Source organism: Mya arenaria, chromosome 13, assembly GCF_026914265.1.
Source record: "Mya arenaria isolate MELC-2E11 chromosome 13, ASM2691426v1".
Taxonomy (NCBI): Eukaryota; Metazoa; Mollusca; class Bivalvia; order Myida; family Myidae; genus Mya; species Mya arenaria.
In genome coordinates, this window is record NC_069134.1 from 2689195 (window position 1) to 2710004 (window position 20810).

Below are 20810 nucleotides of genomic sequence, written 5' to 3' on the forward strand. Positions count from 1 at the left end.
ACAAATCCATACTTAAAAGTGACTGATAGGCCTAACTGATCCTAATTACAACTTTTGTTGAAGCAATTTCTGCCAATATCAACATACTAAAGCTATTTCAGTTTCATATCTGTGTTCAGTTCAGAATATTGATATTAAATAAAAAAAAGTACAATGAGTAAATAAAACCTGGGAGTACGATTGTTATTGGTCCCAGATAAAACTAAACAACGCTCGAAAAGTGGTCGACAATAAAAATAATGTTTTTTCTTCTTTTGGGTAAAAATATCTTTGGACTAAATTGACAGGAACCGGAACTTATTGCATATCAAAAATCCAAAATGGCGTGGCAGCCAGAAGAAAATGGATTGAGACAAATTCTACAGCTTTTAAAGGAATCGCAGTCACCAGATAATGCCACACAGAGAGCCGTTCAACAAGTATCCTTTCCAGTAATGTAGCTCGACGTATGGTTGTCAATTGTGTCTGTTCAATTCTCGAGAAATACCATTTGAAAATGCACGTGGTCTTAACGCGCTAAACCAAAAGCAATAATTCTTTTCTTGAAAAATAAGAAATTTGTATCAGAAATTTACTGGTCTGAAACATTCTGCCTATTAGTTTATTTTCTAATGTATATAAGTCTATCAATGAGTTTGTATAAACTTGACTGATTCTGTAGGAAGAGAAAAGTGAAAAAAATGAATACCACCAGTCTAATAATATATAAATATATTGCAGAGATCGGTAGGTCATTCTCCCCATATTGGTAGAGATAGAAATAGCTTTCAGTGATCAAGACTAGTTCTCCAATGCTTGGTGTATGGTCTAGTCCATATAAAAAGCCACTTCAGAGCCTTTGACAAATATAGTTCTGGTGACTGTCCTAGTCCACCTAAATGGCCGTCAACCAGTCTTTTGACTATTTTTAGACTATGGCAGACTGGTGACGTCCACCATCCCAGCAAAAAGTAGCAAACGGGCCTTGCGCAGAGGATCCTCGCGGCCACTATTTTTAAATTATCTTTGTTATAAATTCAAATTTCTACGAAAATATCATTGTGTACTATCAAACACACATTTATTTATGTCATTATGGCGAAAAAACATGTCCAGATACCATTATGCACTTACATGCATCGATTGTATCCATTAATCTGTAAATCTAGGACAAATCTGACAGGTTGTGTACATGTATGAAACGGGGTAGAGGATTTCGAATATTTTGGTCGTTAATACAAATAATAGGCTCGGTTAAATAACACTATTAAAAATGCAACCATTTCAATGCGCTGAACGCTAACGTGTTTGATGGGTCAAGTTGGGAGAAGTTGATGATGATGATGTTCGTGATGATGATGATGATGATGATGATTAGGTATCACCATTTTTGAACACTGTTGCGTTGCTCTGCACAATACATAGAAAAGCGAGGATAACTGTGACTGCGCACAGGGTTAACAATCATTGACGGATGGGTACAAATTTATTCGATAAAAATCAACATGTATAAAAAATGGTGGACTGCTACGCTCATTTCGTGACCCAGAGTATATTTATGTGAAAATAACGACTAACGACAAATCCAACCCAGTTAAGATCACTTTCAGGTACATTTCGAACAATTATATCATTATTATTCAACATCGATGCATAATATTACTATAAATTCTTTCGCCCAGTGTTAAATGGTAGAGAGTTGTAGCGTTACAGGGATACACATGAAATGCCAAAATAATAAAAAAAGTATCCGTGATCGCTCATTATTGTAGCTAGTGACTGTCCATATCCCACTTGTATTTTTCTTAGCCAAGAACAACAAATTCTTGTGCCAAGTATATTGAGCGGTAAAGAAATGGGCACCGGCTAGGAAGTTCAAAAAGGAAATGTTTTGTTGACAGATAAATCAGATTTTTTTTCATGAAACACAAGTGTAATTAGAGAAGGTATTGGCTCAAAATATTTTATTTGTAACTTTTGTTTTTATTTAACAATGTGGTGTTAAATATTGTAGAAGTACAATTGATTTTTTTTTTTACATTGGTATGAATCAGTCGAGTGGGTCACTGGATCTTCAGTTCAAATTAAAAAAATAAACTGGATTTTCTTTTTTTATTAAACACCAGAAACCTGCTAGCGAAATCACCACTCTCTGCTTATATCAACAATATATCTGTAAAAGCTATGGAAAGGTGCCCTCCAAACAACATTGATTATCAATTTACAAATCAAACTTGTTAAGATTTGTATAATATTGGCCTTAAAGCTGCACTCTCACAGATTGAATGTTCGGCAACTTTTTTATGCCCCCCTTCGAAGAAGAGGGGTATATTGCTTTGCACAGGCATGTCGGTATGTCGGTCGGTCGGTCCGTCGGTAGACCAAAGCTTGTCCGAGTGATAACTCAACAATTCCTGGACGTATGGTCATCAAACTTCACATGAAGGTTGGGCCTGACCAGTAGATGACCCCTATTGATTTTGGGGGTCATCGGGTCAAAGGTCAAGGTCACAGTGACCTTCAATGGTAAAATAATTATAAAGCTTGTCCGAGTGATAACTCAACAATGCCTGCACCCATGGCCCTCAAACTAGACATGGAGGTTGGGCCTGTCCAGTAGATGACCCCTATTGTTTTTGGGGGTCATCAGGCCAAAGGTCAAGGTCACAGTGACCTTGAATGGTAAAAGGTTGTCCGAGTGATAATGTGACAATGCCTGCACCCATGGCCCTCAAACTTGACTTGGAGGTTGGGCCTGACCAGTAGCTGACCCCTATTGTTTTTTTGGCTCAATGGGTCAAAGGTCACAGTGACCTTGAATGGTAAAAGGTTGTTCGAGTGATTACTCAACAATGCCTGCACCCATGGCCCTCAAACTTGACTTGGAGGTTGGGCTTGACCAGTAGATGACCCCTATTGTTTTTGGGGGTCATTGGGCCAAAGGTCAAGGTCACAGTGACCTTGAATGGTAAAAGGTTGTCCGATTGATAACTCAACAATGCCTGCACCCATGGCCCTCAAACTTGACTTGGAGAATTGGCCTGACCAGGAGATGACCCCTATGGTTTTGGGGGGTCATCTGGCCAAAGGTCAAGGTCACAGTGACCTGGAATGGTAAAAGGTTGTCCGAGTGATAACTCGACAATGCCTGCACCCATGGCCCTCAAACTTGACATGGAGGTTGGGCCTTATCAGTAGATGACCCCTATTGATTTTAGGGGTCAAAGGTCAAGGTCACAGTGACCTTGAAAGCAAACTCGACAATTCTTGGACCAAACTTGACATGAAGGTTGGGCCTGCCCAGTAGATGACCCCTATCGACTTTGGGGGTCATCAGGCCAAGGTCAATGTCACAGTAACCTTTAACGCAAAAAAAGTTAACAAATCTTCCCCCACTGATATTTCAACAATGCCTGAACCTATGATCATTAAACTTGACATGGATGTTAAGCCTGACCAGTAGATCACCCTTATTGATTTTAGGATTCATAGAGCCAAAGGTCAAGGTCACAGTGATCTTGAATGGTAAAAGGTTGTCTGAGTGATAACTCAACAATGCCTGAACTCATGGCCTTCAAACTTGACTTGGAGTTGCATCTGACTTGTAGATGACCGCTTATGATTTAAGGGGTCATCGTGTCAAAGGTCAAGGTCACAGTGACCTTGAACGAAAAAAACTTGTCTTGTGATAACTTGACAATGCCTGCACCCATGGCCCTCAAACGTGACATTTCGGTTTCTGGTGACCAGCTGATGACTCTGGATTTTGAGTTCATAGAGTCAAAGGTCATGACAGTCATAACACACTTTATCCTCACACTTTAATGGTCATAATCTTAAATCAGCAACAAATCAGCTGTCATTTCGGTCCATGCATATTTCATTCAATTGTCCATATAATCCTGACAACATGGCGCTCAGGGGGGGCATAATGTTTGACAAACATCTCTTGTTATATTTTGTCTTGGAACGAGCCAATTTTTGCAAAAATATTAATGGACACCAATTGTATATGACTGCTGACAAAAAATTAGATCACATATTTCTATATTTAAGTTAATTTTTTTATGTTTTATTGATTTTTCTTAAATCGTTAGTAACGCTTTAAGCCATAAAACATTAATTTTCGAAAGGAAATGTGGAATTCTGCGAACTGGTCTTTTGTCAGCAATCTTGTATCATTGGTTTGCCATACATGTGATAATTTCTTGGGTCGATTCCGGGACACTCGTCGTAATGTCAACGTACACTAGGGGAGTTCGGGGGCATCCTCCCCACCCCCCCCACCCCCCCCCCGGATTTTTTTAAAATGGGGAACGTCTGTGGTGCATTCTAGAGCATATCTGGGGCTATTTTAGTCGTTTTTAACGTCGGGAAAATGTACCTATCAGGGTTCGAATTTAACTTTGAGGAGCACTCGCAAAATTTTGCGACTGCATTTTGAGGCAACTCGCAAAATGACAAATCAACTTGCAATTTTATTATTTGCTTTTTCCCCCTATAATATTGTCTAATTAAAGTAGAAATTAACACCTAAGACATAATTTGGGGAATATGGTATGGAAAGACTCGTCTGATGCTGGCAGCTTTTTGATAACAAAGCTGTCCAATAATTTGACATTGTTCACTTTGTATATTTACCCTCGCCATCAGGTAATTTAATACAGATTTGACAAGCACGCTACAGATTTCATTAAGTCTATAAGTATCAAAAACAATAAAATTATAAATTAAAAATAAAAAAGCAACAGTAAATGTAGCGTGGATACTTTGGACCATGAAATATATCGATCAACGAAGTCTATTCATTTTGACAGTTGGGCAGAAATATATTCAAAGGATGATGGGGTTAACATATAGTGCGCAAAAGTGCTAAATTTAGCCAATGATTGAGCTAGGTGATTACGTCATTCGTATTTACTTTGTATTATGCACGCCTCGGAGCATCCCGGAAAGATTCGAGATAAAACTCGGCCTTTTCCGTATTTGTTCTATTTTTGAAAACCTACTAGAGCGTGACTCCGTCTTCTTTATACCGGTAGTGTAAACATGCCACTTATAGGCTGTTTACACTCGACTACATAGCGGAATTAAGTTCATGTTTATTCTACTTTCCTTTTAACATTTTGTGGTCTAGAAAACGCCACTCGCAGAATTTTGCAAGCTTGAATAAAAGTCACTCGCAATTTCCAAATGTCACTCGCATTTTGCGAGTATGCGAGTCTAAATTCGAACCCTGCCTATTTTGACTGCCAAGACGTATTTTTAACTTGACATGGTTTTTTTTCCCTGCATTTTCTTGAAAAAATAAAACCACCAGATATTTTCCCAGGCTTTAAATGAAGTGCTAACCAGGAGGATATGCAGTCTTCTTTCGATTTCATCAAAACAGGAAATAAACAACTATACGGGCACCTGTTTTCTCGGGTTTTTGAGAACATGCGTTACAAAATATTTATTTTTTCATCACATTTAAAACGTTTGCAGTTTATGACACACAATATTTTCCAGACGATCAAGAAGATTTTCCTGTCGATGAGCTTTTTTACGTTTGGAGATGCATATAATTTTGATAGAGACGTGTCACCAATCGGCTGTATAAAGCGATCACGTGACTTACCATGGTCACGTGATTAAAGCACTCTATATAACCACCTGTAAACCCCATATCGTCAGTTTTATATCAGCGAAAATACACAACGATAGTTCGAAAAAAGTTCAAAACACTAAAATTCCTTATAGACGCGTAAGTTGTTTAAAGTATAACGACGTATCGACTTTGAAATTTGAATGGAATATGGGATGTTTTCCGTGTTTTAATTTTGTTTTTTTACTCATTTTGTCACTTTCTTTGAACTTACCGTCATGCTCGTTTGTTGGTAAAATGTGTGAAAAATATCAATTCATCAATTAAAAGCTATCATTCATAAGACCAAACAAATCCATATGAAAACAATGAATTTGTATATAAGAACCCTCCCCGACTCGTTAAGCACAACAATAGGCCAATAGATCAACTGGGTGATTGACGATGACCTCGACGACACACGTACCAATTAACGGATTAGTGTCAGCATGTCCTGTGTTTTACGACCAGTGTCACGGACAGTCAAAATAGCCGACTTACATTGGTAAAATTAAGATAATCGATACCGAGATTACTTTTTTCGTTCTTTTTTATGACATTCCGGGACAAACATGCACCCTCCGTGACACAGATATGATTTCCGGGACAATCCCGGACGTCCGGGACGTTAACACATGTATGGGTTTGCAGATATTTACACAAAAATGTAATTTGCTATTTCCAAGACAAAAAATAAAAAAGTTTTACAAATGCTAAATCTGTGAGAGGCAGCTTTAAGCTCCCTGCAGCTCAAAAATGCACAGATTTCCATATAATATTGTAAATAACGCACAAATATGGTCAAAATACCTTTAAATATATACGTAAGTACTGAATGGTTTGACTGGAAATGTAACTTCTGAAACATAAATTGTCACAATTGGGTGTTGAAGTTTTTCCATCTTCGATAAACAAGTTTTCCAGATGATTTTCAATGGTTATTTTTATAAAAAATTAGAACCAACTTTCTTTCACAAGAACACAATAAGGTGTAGGGCTGTTATGTCCTTAACATTCTTTACCAGAAACTAGAGGAGTTGAACAAGTTTCCAGATTTCAACAATTACTTGATATTTGTACTGACAAAGTTGAAAAATGAAGGTGAGTGACAATGATCAAAATTCTTTAGTGATTGTCTTTTTGATTGTTTTATAATAGTTAGTGCGGAGTAAAGGCAAACAAAATCCTGCATTAAATCCAGCAACAAGCAAGACCTCATCTGGCAACAAGCAAGACCGCATTAGGCAACAAGCAAGATCTCTTCTCAGTATTATTTAATTCTAATTTTCCTCAGAACATTGTGATTTCCTGATAAGTATATATATATATATATAAATTTCATTGATCTTATTCCTAGTCTAGACATGGAGAAAATGACTTGTTAAACATTCTAATTCAATGACACAATTATGTTCTTCCAGATGATCCCACCAGATCCCTTAGTGGGCTTATTTTGAAAAATAATGTAAGAGCCCATTTTGAGAAATTTCCTGCCGAGGTTTCCTCATTCATCAAGCAGGAATGTCTAAACAGTATAGGAGACCCCTCTCCCCTCATCAGGGCCACCATTGGGATCCTGATTACCACAATAGTTGCCAAGGGAGACCTCCGAAACTGGCCAGAGCTGCTTCCTGCACTCTGCCAATGTCTAGACTCTGAAGACTATAATGTGTGTGAGGTATGTATAACATCTTCTCATAACATTTATAATTATGCTTATGTTACTTTCTGCTTTTTTTTATAAACATGAAGATTTGAGTCTCCATAAAAATAAGATATTTACTTATACACGCGCACTAATGAAATAACTAGTTGATGCAATCTGATAATCGCAATCTGATAATCAGTCATTATTTGTTTAAAGACAGGACATGCATTGAATATTTCTCTATTGTTTATAAGGGAGCGTTTGGAGCCCTGCAGAAGATCTGTGAGGACTCTGCGGAGGCTTTAGACAATGACCCCAGCAGACCCCTCAACATCCTCATCCCCAAATTTCTACAGTTCTTCAAACAACAGAGCCCTAAAATCAGGTATATGAATTGAAAAAAAATATAATGTGATAAAACCATTATATTCATATTTCTCTGTGGATTTCTATATTAGAATTTGGTATAGAAAGAAATAACTTGCAACTGTGCTATTTTTGATGTATGCAATGTTTTTTAACTGAGGTCATCATGCTGCTATTTGTTTCTAGGTCCCATGCTATTGCGTGCGTGAACCAGTTCATCATCAGCAGAACTCAGGCGCTCATGGTCCACATAGATGCATTTATTGAGGTACATCTCAGAATTAGTGATGGGAATCGGACACAAAAAATACTATCGATAATCGGTTTATGAAACCGATCAATCAATGATCGATTATTTATCGATTCAATCATTACTTAATTATCTTTGGTCATCATATTTAAGGCATGCAGATACAGTACATGCATTAGTTTTAAGCACCAATGTTCCCTTACAAAATTGTTTGTACATTTCTTTGTATAAATTACATTATTTATTTAGATTGCAACTATCCTTTCATGTTTACAAGTTACTATTATAGAACATGAGAGCACAGGCTCTATTTTTTGTCTTACATTTAGTATTGTATTCATGTGTAGAATAAACACAAAGGAAGATATCAATTTCTTTTTAATAATCAGTCAGTAACAAGTTCAACAAGCAGTTGAAAATTATGTTCTACAAGTACATTTTTTTAAGAAAACTGAGAAAACTAAATTCTTACATGGTAAAAAGTAAATGGTAACATGTTTTTAAAAATCATGATAACAAACATGAAAAGGTGAGAACCAATTTTTTAACAGTTAAATTACAAAGAAAATTTATAGTAAGGTACTGTAGTGACTTACTAAATTGATAAGACTATGACTAGATAACTTAAACTAGTAACACCTTTACGTTTCAACATTAACAAGCATTAACCAGAAACAAAACATATTTTCATGACATTTTTTTACTTGTAGTCGGTAGCGATTATGTCCATTGTTTCTATAATCGATTGTTCACATTTCACTATCAATTGTCGCTGACGTAGGCCTTTCCGATCAATTGTCGATTATCATCAATCATCGGCACAACACTATCAGATTGATTGTGTAAAATATGATTAAGTTAAACTATTTGTGTGAGTTTAATTGTGATTGCTGGCTGAATATTTACTGTTTTTCAGAAATTGTGAGAAAAGTTTTATAACATTGGTCAGTGCACCACAGGTCCGAATGACCCAAGTATTTTTTATGAACCACAATTCCGAATTGAAATAGTTGTTTGAATAGTGGCAGCATCAATGAAGTCACTTGCTTTATCATTATTGCATTACCTTTTCAGCAATAACGTAACGTCCAATAACTAGAATAATTTGTTTAATACGGTAACAATATATATAAATATATTTATATATATACTTGCAAATATATATATAGCAGTATTCCAAAGATGTTTCTTTACTTAGAATATAAATGGAATTGAAATGATAATGCGTTCAACTAAAGATTAGTTGAACTGCAACAGGAGTGTAATTATTGCAGTTTGGTACTATGGCATATATTTCACATGTAATTTTTGGCCTTTGTTATTCCAGAACCTGTTTTATCTGGCATCTGATGATGACACAGAGGTTCGTAAGAATGTGTGTCGGGCGCTCGTCATGCTGGTGGAGGTGCGCATGGACCGCCTCATGCCCCACATCAACAGCATCATAGAGGTAGGATATTGCTCAGAATGATTGTGTGAAATATGTTGCAGTTAAACTATTTGTGTAGAAATTACTTGATATTTGCTAAAACTGATCTCATGTAAGTTTATATGCCTATATAACTCAAATTATTCTCATTTTTTTAAGGATTGTTTTATTACATTCAATGAATTTGAAAAACAGTGTAGTGTAACATAATAGTAGTTCTAATTTCAGCATTGCTAATTTTTCAGGATTTGAAGTGTTTATAGCACAAGTCCTTAAAAGAAATACGTTTGTTTTCTGTAACCTGATACAGTCTTAATTTTTTACTGGTGACCAAAAGGGTATTATTGCCTAAAAATTAAAAGGTCCAATTTGGTGTACCCTGTTGTGATAAAGATAGTTAAGTTGTGTCCAAACTTAACGCTTAGAAATAAATGTTCCCATTTCTGGAATGAATATGCAAACATTGCAACAAAAATAGTTCTGCCTATACGAACAGTGTGTTCATGATTTGTACATAAATGTATTAATGAACAATCTTTTCTTCTTTTTGTAACAGAAAAACAGATGTTTTGTTTAGGCTATTATAACACTGATTGAAGCTTGTAAATACAAAACATAAATGATGAAGGGCAATGCCATTTACAGAAATTATATACGGCATAGGTTTATAAATAGTAATGCTATCTTGTATACATATATTGTCTAGTACATGATGATGCGTACGACTGACGATGATGACACGGTGGCGCTGGAGGCCTGTGAGTACTGGTTGTCTCTGGCAGAGCAGCCCATCTGTAAGGAGGTGCTGACCCCACACATCGAGAAACTTGTGCCCATCCTTGTCAAGGGCATGAAGTACAGCGAGATCGACATTATCCTTCTCAAGGTAGTGTGGTGTTCAGTTTAACCCCGGTGTATTATTTTGGTTTCCTTGTAAAAATTAAATTTCAATCAAATGAATTATTAAGTGGTGTAAATTTAGACAAGGATATCTTTTGAGCAAACCTCTTGCACCTTGTGCATTCAATGTTAATCACCTATTTTTATGATTTTGTGCAAATTATACATAAAGCCTTATTACTAAATTTAAAACTTGAGATATGATAATGAACCTGAACAAATCTATTAACCCCTGTGTTGTTTCTTACAGGGTGATGTAGAGGATGATGAAATGGTGCCAGACAAGGAGTCTGACATCAAGCCACGCTTCCATCGCGCCAGGTCACACAACCAGAAACACCAAGGAGAGGTGAGGGATCATGTTTTCTTAGGGGTTAAAACAAATGTTGATTCTTTTGTCACATAATTATGGTAAATATTTGAGATAAGTTGCTGAGGTAAGATGCTAAATGATGACAAAACTTGCACATGATTAAATGAGTGTTTGCTGTGTATTCGTACTGTCTGATAGCAGTTTCATAATCGGGATTCAAAGACATCTTATCAACATACTTAATAACCTACCGTATTTTCTCGACTATAAGGCGATTCGCTTATAAGACGGCCCCCTAACTTTGCCCATGAAATCTGGTGCTTTTTGTTTCGACTCGCTTATAAGACGGGGTCAATTTTTAAGCAAATCTAAAATGCTAAAATTATTCCTAATGTGTAAAAATGTTCAAGCTCAACGGACAATTATCGACTTTCGCGGTAACTGTTTTTGTTTTACTCAAAGAAAATGGCGGTCAACTGTGAGCTGTCTATTTGGAGGTAGGTTAAAAATGAGTACATAAGTTTGCAGGACAGGTCGTTACTTTTCGAAATTGTAATGATTAATCAATAACAACATATGTTTGTTTTAGTTTATTTTTTTATTAAAGACACCAATGAAGTTCTTCGGCAAAATAAATGGCTTCAATAACATAACTGCGAAAAGCGGAGGTATGAATAGGTGTTTGTTTAGCAATAATGCTTTAGACAATATCGTCCCTTGATTGGCGACGAACATAAAGGATTCATATTCGCATTGTCATTTGTTTGCTTAATCAAATTGACAGTTAGGTACCTACATCATATTAAGATTCCAATTTATTGATTTGAAATATCTGTCAAACTAATTATACTGACACGCGCCATGAGAAAAAATGCAGATATAACGGTACACTGTGTGACGTCAGAGCACGCGCGGTGAAGAGATTTCGTGTTGTTGTTTACTTAATTGCCCCATACTTATATCAGCAGACGATAGACTGGATAGACGAATACCCTATGTAAAATTTAACTGATTTTGACTTTAATCTTTTTTTAATATTTTATCGACTCGCTTATAAGACGGGTCCCCTACTTTGGGGGTAAAAATCGGGACCCAATTTCCCCGTCTTATAGTCGAGAAAATACGGTAGTTACTATTGTAGATTCTGTTTTGAAAAAACAGGTCTAGAAGTAAGGTCTTCAAGAAAGAAAAAAACACCTGCTTTTTGTGGGGGGGAAAATAACCATAACCATGACCATGTGTTTCAGGGGGGAGATGGTGATGGCGAAGGGGACTCTGATGATGATGGCATGGATGATGATGACAGTCTTTCGGACTGGAATCTCCGTATGTTTCCTTTCTCAAGATTAATTTTGATCAAGCAATATTGAAATTAATGTACTGGCAACTTCTTTTTTAGCTATTTACAAGAAGTGAATTTATGAAAGTTACAAAGTAGATCTGGATTTAAAATTATTTATATGATGGGATGGAAATATTACTTAAAATACCTGAATTTTAGGTAAGTGTTCGGCAGCTGCTCTGGACGTTCTGGCCAACGTGTTTAGGGAAGACATATTGCCTGTCCTGCTTCCCATACTGAAGGAGATTCTGTTTCACGCAAACTGGGAGATCAAGGAGTCTGGCATCCTTGTGCTTGGAGCCATTGCGGAGGGCTGCATGAACGGCATGATCCCACATCTGCCTGAGCTCATACCATACCTGATCACTTGCCTTGCGGACAAGAAGGCCCTCGTGCGGTCCATAACATGCTGGACCCTGAGTCGATACGCACACTGGGTTGTCGGCCAGCCCCATGAGCAATATCTGAAACCACTCATGACAGAGGTACAAACTGATTGGTGGCTGTTGTCCTGTCTTGAATTTTTTTTTGGTCTTATCAGACCTATATAAAAAAAAAATGGATTAGTTAATCAAACATTACTTTTGATTTGGAACACAAAAAGATGAGAATATCAATGTGCCTTCTGTATATACTGACATCATGATGAAAATTGAACTCTCTCTTACTGATTGTGTTAGGAAGAGAACATTTTGTCTGAGCTGTCAGATCAGTTGTGTACATGTAGGTGAACTTAGCCATTGTATGAAAATATGTTTGAGCAAATTTTAATATGTACAATCATAGCTAATTGAGATTCTGTATCTCCCTATCCAGTTGTTGAAGCGTGTGTTGGATGCAAACAAGCGTGTCCAGGAGGCTGCATGTTCGGCGTTTGCCACACTAGAGGAGGAGGCATGTACAGAACTTGTGCCCTACCTCGGCTTTATACTCGAGACTCTCGTATTTGCCTTCAGCAAGTACCAGGTAAACAAAACCCTTTTTCATGAGTGGGTTTCAGCGGTAGAAAAGCTTTTCCATAATCTATTTTTGGAGAAAATGTTTTATTTTTCTGCATTGTATTTTTTTTTTTTTTAATAAATATGTGATGTGTAATTTACAGTTTGAAATCTAAATGTTAAGCATAAGCTGTACATGTACTCTGTAAAAAATAAGTTAGTTTGATGTGATGACAACATTGCACATGAGGCAAACAATGAGTGTCTGCATGTATTCGTACTGTCTGAACAAACTGGCATTATTACTGTTGTTGCTCTTCATATACTTTGGTGTATACAAGACATTCCTCTGTAAGGCTAAGTTTTTTAGAATTTGAGAGTCTAGTCTATGTAGTATGGGTGTGTGATTTGTAAACATCTGTATGGTTTTAGCTTAAGAGGTATGAAAAGTTGCTTTACCCCATTTTTTTGTAACACCATTCTGTTCTCATGGAGTCCGTCATGGGCGTCATTCTGCCTTCATACAGTTAAATGCTGAAGACTGTCAAATAATGTTTTTGTACTTAAATACATACAATGCAAACTTTACATAACTGGAATTTAAACCCTAATATTAAACACCATTCCTAACATTTTTTTTGTCAAATTCAGTGTTCAAGATTTTTACAGCGCAATACAATGTGCCCTTTTCTCACTGCATGCCATGCCCCTTTCTGCAGCACTCTGTTCGATTTAAAACATTGCTAAAACCCTACATTTTGTACAATTTTTAAGGTGTCAGGCTTATGAATATTCTATTTTATATAATTCCATATGTAGATCTGCTAACCCTACATAATGCAAAGCTATAAATAGTTATAATTTTATCAGTTTAGTTCTTATGAAGTCTATTAAACTTTAGCTAGTTCTAGGTTTTACTCATACATACCCTGTAAAGTTAGTTTGATGTGATGACAACATAGCACATGAGGCAAACAATGAGTGTCTGCATGTATTCGTACTGTCTGAACAAACTGGCACCCTAATGCCTTAATGCAGACCAGTTTGTGCACCCTTCTCTCTTCATAGAGTTTATTACTTCTTTTGTTTGATTAAAACAAACACATATTCTGCTTTTAAAAACTTATATAACATGAATTAAACACTATAAAATTGAACAAAAAAAAATGCTAGAAATGGTGTTTAATTGTATTAAGATCTTCTCAGCCTAATACAATGTGCCCTTTTCTCACTTGATCCTGATGCCGTGTCCCTCTTCTGCAGCACTCTTGACCTTTTTAAAACCTGGACAAAAAATGTAAACTTTCAATATAAAGGTGTTTCTTTCCCATGATATGAGTTCATTACTTATTTAGAGTTAGCTAGTTCTAGGTTTTACACCTACATACCCTGTGAAGTTAGTTTGATGTGATGACATCATAGCACACGAGGCAAACAATGAGTGTCTGCATGTATTCGTACTGTCTGAACAAACTGATTTTCTTTCCATATTTTTTCCTGTATACATGTTATTTTCTAAAAGGCTCAGTTTTACATCTTAGTTGAGTGAGGGTGGCATAATTGACCCGTTATCCTATTGCAGCACAAGAACCTGCTGATCCTCTATGATGCCATTGGAACTCTTGCAGACTCAGTGGGTCACCATCTTAACAAACCAGTGAGTCAACCTTGTCATTTTAAATATATGGTGAACTAAACAATATTGCGTAACATACATGAAACAGGTTCTGCAAATATTGAGCAGTTGTAGGGAAAGACTTGGATTAATCATTGACCCCGGCTTGTACAAAATTTGAATCTTGAGCAAGCTGGGCAAACATTTAACCTATGCAGAGTGTGTACGTATTTCGATCAATGTTTGGGTAGTACTTAATTGGCCTTTTTCCTCAAAGCACTTCAAAGGCAAGATGAATATTTGATTGGATATTTATACACTAACTCGCACTTGGATCTGTTATAGGAGTATGTGAGCATGTTAATGCCACCCCTGATAGAAAAGTGGAACGTTCTGAAGGATGAGGACAAGGACCTGTTTCCCCTTCTCGAGGTATGTTGTTGACTGGTCATTTTTAGAATAATCATTGTTTTGGCTGAATAAGAGAAGCATGCAAATGCAGTATGATTCCAGCTGACATGATGAGAAATTGAACTCTCTCTTACTGATACACAAGGAAGACAAATGTTCTCTGATTTAGCTGGAATAAAAAAAGTATGCCAAGATCTGATGAATTGTATGGTTGAATTTGTATAAAAAAGTATGATAAATGTCTTGGAAAAAACAAAACCAGCTCAAAATTGTATTACATATTGCCATTGCAGTGTTTGTCGAGTGTGGCCACTGCCCTGCAGTCCGGATTCCTGCCCTACTGCGAGCCTGTGTACAGAAGGTGTGTTTCCCTTGTGGAACAGACACTCGGACAAAACCTGGTGAGTAACTGTCAGAGATACCTAGATGCTGAATTGTTCGCCTTTTGTTGGAACAGGTCTTTAATCTGACATGGAAGAATTAATGTTCTCATGTATGACATCTCTTGACCTGTATGTAAATTACAGGCAAGCATGCAGAGTCCTGATCAGTTTGACCCCCCTGACAAGGACTTCATGATTGTGGCATTGGACCTATTGTCTGGACTGGCAGAAGGCCTCAATCAGCAGATCGAGACACTAGTGGCCAACAGTGACATACTAAAACTACTCTACCAGTGTATGCAGGTAGGGCACACCTACCATGGCGTTTGGGTAGGGGGCTGGTCTACTCTGGTCTGTTAACTCCATAGTAAATCGTGCCGCTTCTCAATGAAACATTTGCATGTAAACAGTGACTGTTAAAATATGAGAACAGAAAACTATTGTAAATGTGTTTTGCATAATGTGTGACTGTTGTGACTGTTATGTAAGTAAAACTTCCAGTGATACATATAGGTGTCTCATGTGTAATTGTATCAAATTTAATATACATGTATGTTGCTACTCCTTTTCTTGCCGAGATGTTTAAACTTTTGGTCATGCTTCATATCAGGACCCGATGCCCGAGGTTCGACAGAGTTCATTTGCCCTGCTGGGAGATCTCACCAAGGCTTGTTTCCAGCATGTCAAACAGTGTATAGGTACGTACACACTGAGGGTGTCATTCATTAGCTGATGAAAATAAAACCTTAATTGCCTCACAATTAAAAAAATGTGTTCTATTTAAAATCATGCATTTATACTTATGGTTACTTTTTGCTAAATCTTAATAAGTTGATGTGTATGTGTTACAGGTGACTTCATGCCTATATTGGGCCACAATCTCAACCCAGAGTACATCTCTGTATGCAACAACGCCACCTGGGCAATCGGAGAAATCTCCATTAAAATGGGTAAGTACATAGAAGGGGTTTAATTTGTTAAGAATATTTATGTATTGATAGCAATTTAAAATGCAGGTTCAAACACATTATATATCATACTGAGGTTAAATAAACATGTAGTACTGCTGTTGCAACGAGCCATGTACTGTTACCACGAAAGCATGCATGATCTGTAACTTTTTTTAAATGTCCTGTATTTCAGGTCCTGATATGAAGGAGTATGTCCCAGTTGTACTCGGGAATCTTATTGAGATTATCAATCGACCGAACACTCCAAAAACCCTCCTGGAGAATACAGGTGGGTTAAATCTAGCACTGCATGTTCTTTGTTTTAACTTTCGGTCAAGGGAGGATATTAAACCAAATCAAAATTGATAGATAGTAAAACATTGATTAAAAAGGCTGAATGTGTAAACAAAATGTTGCAGTTTTGTTTTAAGATAATGTTTGTACAAACTGATATCATTTAAGACTTTTTACGGTTGTAAATCTTGTTACATTTAGTGTCTTGAGAAGTGATTTGATGGCTCATAATATAGCATGATGTTGAATGTCACCCTGTCACGATACATAGATATTGTTCTGGTATATCAGCCTCTCAATGTAGCAAGCATACATATAACAGATTAAATAAATGGGAACTTGAAAGGTCCTTGTTTAGTTTAGTCTTAATAAGGTCAACTTTTATGTTTTGCATTTATTGAATAATTATTTATTTGACATTAAGTTGTTTATTGGTGTGTGGGTGTATCATTTTAAGGACAAAGAGGTTGTTTCCCTGTTGGAGCCAATGCTTATTCCCTATAAATTATGTATTAATTTGAAAGTATTTATAATATAAAGGGTTGATTCACATAAATAAGCACATGTAACCTGTTTCTTTTGAAGAAAAATAGTTCCACCCATATGCACCCAGAAACAAACTTTACAGGCTGCAAACTCCTATACTGTGAAATCATTTATATTCGTTGGCATGAAATTCCATGGTTTCCCTAAAAATTACAATTTCGTGGGTACTTAAATTCGTGGTTTTTCGTTTTTGAAAAAAAAATCGAAACTGCTATATTTCTAGATCGTCTGCATTAACTCCACGCGCTGGCCTGTGATTTCTGCTTCTAAATCACTCGGTTTATCACACTCGCTAAAGTGGTACAACATGCCAATTAGTGCATATACCCATGTCAATTATCGATTTAGTTAGAAATTTAGGTCATAAAAGAAGATGTACCCTGATCATAAATACAGAAAAGCGAAGCCATTGAATGTCAATTAAGAATTTTGCAAACTGTGAAAATGCCGAGAAGGTCCAAATATTTGAATAAACAATCCCTAAATTCACTACTGTGGCCTCTGTAGCGAATAAACTAAACTATGTACATAACATGGCAATTGAAAAAGTGAATAAAGGGTTTATATTTCGTGGGATCTTGAATTCGTGGATCACCCAACCCACGAAAACCACGAACATTAATGCCCCACGAACATTAATGATTTCACAGTATCTGTACAATATATATACATGTAGAATGATCCACCCCTGAATGGAAATAGCGTGTGCTTGGTTTGTTGAGTTACTTATTTGTTGTTTTCTTGTTTTTCTTCTTTGTTGCTGTTCCACTGGGGAATGTAGCCATCACGATAGGTCGATTGGGGCTCGTGTGTCCCGCGGAAGTGGCACCCAATCTTCAACAGTTCATACGACAATGGTCTGTAATGCCTTTACCATCTAGTGTACCTCAAGAAGTGTATTTGAATGTTGTATCATGTATCATCAGACATCGCCAAACCTGTCAGACCATCGAGCTTGACTGGTAAAAATCCTGAACGTTAGACAAATTTTACGACCTGATCGGACCTTCTCTCCGATTAAAATTGGAATGAAAAACATGATTTGGTTTACTATCAGTATTTAAAAATTACTACTTAAATTCCAAAATCTATTTCTGTATAATTCTGAAAATTTACAATTTTATGTTTGTTCTCTTTACAATTGCACAACAAATGGCACTGAAGCCCGGCTATGAAAGAAAATTATCTTCTTCTTTTTTCACGTCATCGGCATTGTCTGATGCATAGTGGAAACAACCGATGTGTGCAACCTGGAATTTAAACTTTTTAATGCATAATGCAATATGTTCTTTGGGTTAGAACATGGGGATACTTTGGGTTAGAACATGGGGATACTTTGGGTTAGAACATGGGGATACTTTGGGTTAGAACATGGGGATACTTTGGGTTAGAACATGGGGATACTTTGGGTTAGAACATGGGGATACTTTGGGTTAGAACATGGGGATACTTTGGGTTAGAACATGGGGATACTTTGGGTTAGAACATGGGGATACTTTGGGTTAGAACATGGGGACTTATTATCTGAATAGAAGCTTTATTCACCGTAAAATAGTAGGTTAGGCAACTCTGTCTGGTCTGACTGAAATTTTTATCTTGTCACTAGAAAATTTGAGGTCTGGCGGTGTCTGTATCATGTATCTTGAATCATAGCATAGTGGTGAACATATAGTTAAAGGAACGGTTATAAATTACAGTGTGCTTTCTTACCTATGTTTTAATTTATTTAATGTTGTGTAAGAAACACAAGACTTCAATTATCAACATATGTAACAATTGTGTTGTTGTGTCAATATGATTTTGCTCATTATGAATGTGTCTTAAAAGAGATATTGATATTGTATTTAACATTTGTTGTTTGTATACAGAAGTAATTCAGTATTTGTGTCGCCTGTGGTGCCTGACAGACAGAGGGATTACTCTTCCCAGCGTCACATATGCTTTTCTGATAAAATTCCTTTTGGATGTCTGGTGTTGTAGAATCTTTAAACTTACTATTGACATTGGTCATGGTCAGTAGATGACACTTTGATTTATGGGTCAGAAGGTCAAAGTATATTGTGATCTTGACTATGAAAATGATGGGCACTTTAGTCAGGGGACTTGTCTAATATTCTGGTTTACATGTAAGATAAAGTTCATTTTCAAGGCAGTCACTCGGAAATAATCATGCTTCCTTGCTGACACAGGTGTACGTCACTACGTAACATTCGTGACAACGAGGAGAAGGACTCTGCGTTTAGAGGTGTGTGTCATATGATTAGTGTGAACCCTGGCGGGGTCGTACAGGACTTCATATTCTTCTGTGATGCCGTTGCCTCCTGGGTACACCCCAAACAGGACCTCAAAGAGATGTTTTACAAGGTGGCCAATAGATCTTAAATATATGATGATGATTTTATATGTCACATGTATAACACGGTGAATATGAAAATACCCATTGTCATGTATACATTTTAAATTGTCGAAATTTACAGATAATTTATTAAATTTTATTTATTCACATCTTTCTTAGAGAGTAAGAAAGTACATTCAAATGTTTGAAAATAACGAAATTCTTGCATTATTGACTGGAAGTTTGTAAGGCAAATGAATTATTACAATATACCTCAGGCCTGCATCTGGTTTTCCTTCAGAAAATATTTTTATTCATGCTTGTAAGTTGAGCCAGATGACTAACCTCTAACCAATCAAACTGTCATGTGTTTTCAGATCCTGCACGGTTTCAAGGACCAGGTTGGGGAAGACAACTGGAAGAAGTTTTCTGACCAGTTCCCAGTTCCTCTCAGAGAGCGCCTGGCACACCACTATGCGGTGTGAACAATTTCTGGGTATGTGGTTAGCTTTTCGATGCTTAACCATGGTTAACTCATTGTATTGCTCTCAATGAAATCAGTCCCTACATATTTATAAGAATCATCTTTAAGGTGACATCCATTGTAGTTCTTTTTTTGCTTATGTACAAGTTCTTTCACAACATATAATTTATTACATCTTGACTGTAAAAGTTGTTCTGTAGTTATTTTAAAACACCGTAATTACATGTACTGAGATTTTAGTTCAGTCTGACAAAGAAGATCTCATATATACAGTAAATGTTAACACAAAGTTTATACATGACTAAATTTGTGTATTTCAGGTGCGGGGTATTCTGGGTGGACAAGCTCTATATTTGGGCGGGAGGTGGGAGGGAACTCTCCAATCAGCCTTTCTGGGCTCGCGGGCGGGCGGGTCGACTTCGCGCTGGGAAGGGAGGGAGGGGAACAGGGGGCCGGGCCTCTGTCTACGCGCTGGGGAATCCTGGGATAGCTGCAGGTACACATCGCGGACCTGTGGCATTACCTTCGTGAACTTAAGGGTGGGCACGCGTTTTACTACTACTGGGTGGGAAACTTTAAATTCTCAGCCTGCATAAGTTACCATCATCATCCAGATAGCTCTGCTGTCGGTTTGTTCGTCATCTGGACGGAGGAAGATGCTAGCTTCGGTGTTGAACATCTCCAACACATCAAAGCAGTCTACCATCAGTTACCTGGTCTGTATTGGCTTTGCCATAAAACCATGAAATTACACCAGCAATCATACCAGCAAAATCCTACACCAGCTAATCTGGCATAGAGTTTAAAGAACAGATTGAACTTGGTAAATTGTATTCACAATATAAGCAACTTTGAACGCTGAGTGAAAAAAAATGAACTAAATGAAAAACAACCATAGTGCTAAAACAGACAGAAAGATATCACATTGAATCATTTCATCCTTACTTAGGCTGCAACATCCGTTTTTTGTGCTTTAAGTCAGGAGATAATTGGTTTTGCAT

The 20810-nt window shown here is 36.9% G+C and overlaps 1 protein-coding gene across 1 annotated transcript; it reads left to right on the plus strand.

The window, feature by feature from the left end:
• Positions 1–298: 298 nt before the first annotated feature.
• On the plus strand, positions 299–20212 carry LOC128213605 (transportin-1-like). Its single transcript, XM_052919505.1, has 22 exons — positions 299–419; positions 6631–6706; positions 7027–7283; positions 7508–7638; positions 7806–7887; positions 9197–9319; positions 10005–10184; positions 10449–10547; positions 11759–11837; positions 12013–12338; positions 12670–12819; positions 14374–14448; positions 14752–14838; positions 15111–15218; positions 15345–15503; positions 15811–15898; positions 16052–16150; positions 16344–16439; positions 17772–17847; positions 19180–19354; positions 19703–19821; positions 20130–20212. Exons 1-21 carry the CDS (start codon positions 321–323, stop codon positions 19808–19810), a joined length of 2673 nt encoding a protein of 890 aa, XP_052775465.1. The 5' UTR covers positions 299–320; the 3' UTR covers positions 19811–19821; positions 20130–20212.
• Positions 20213–20810: the final 598 nt, after the last annotated feature.

Bases quoted from the DNA above. Each gene is read 5' to 3' on its own strand.
- LOC128213605 (XM_052919505.1), top strand. From the start codon at position 321: ATGGCGTGGCAGCCAGAAGAAAATGGATTGAGACAAATTCTACAGCTT. The intron at 420-6,630 runs GTATCCTTTCCA...ATTCTTTACCAG, and splicing joins CACAGAGAGCCGTTCAACAA to AAACTAGAGGAGTTGAACAA. The intron at 16,151-16,343 runs GTAAGTACATAG...CCTGTATTTCAG, and splicing joins AGAAATCTCCATTAAAATGG to GTCCTGATATGAAGGAGTAT.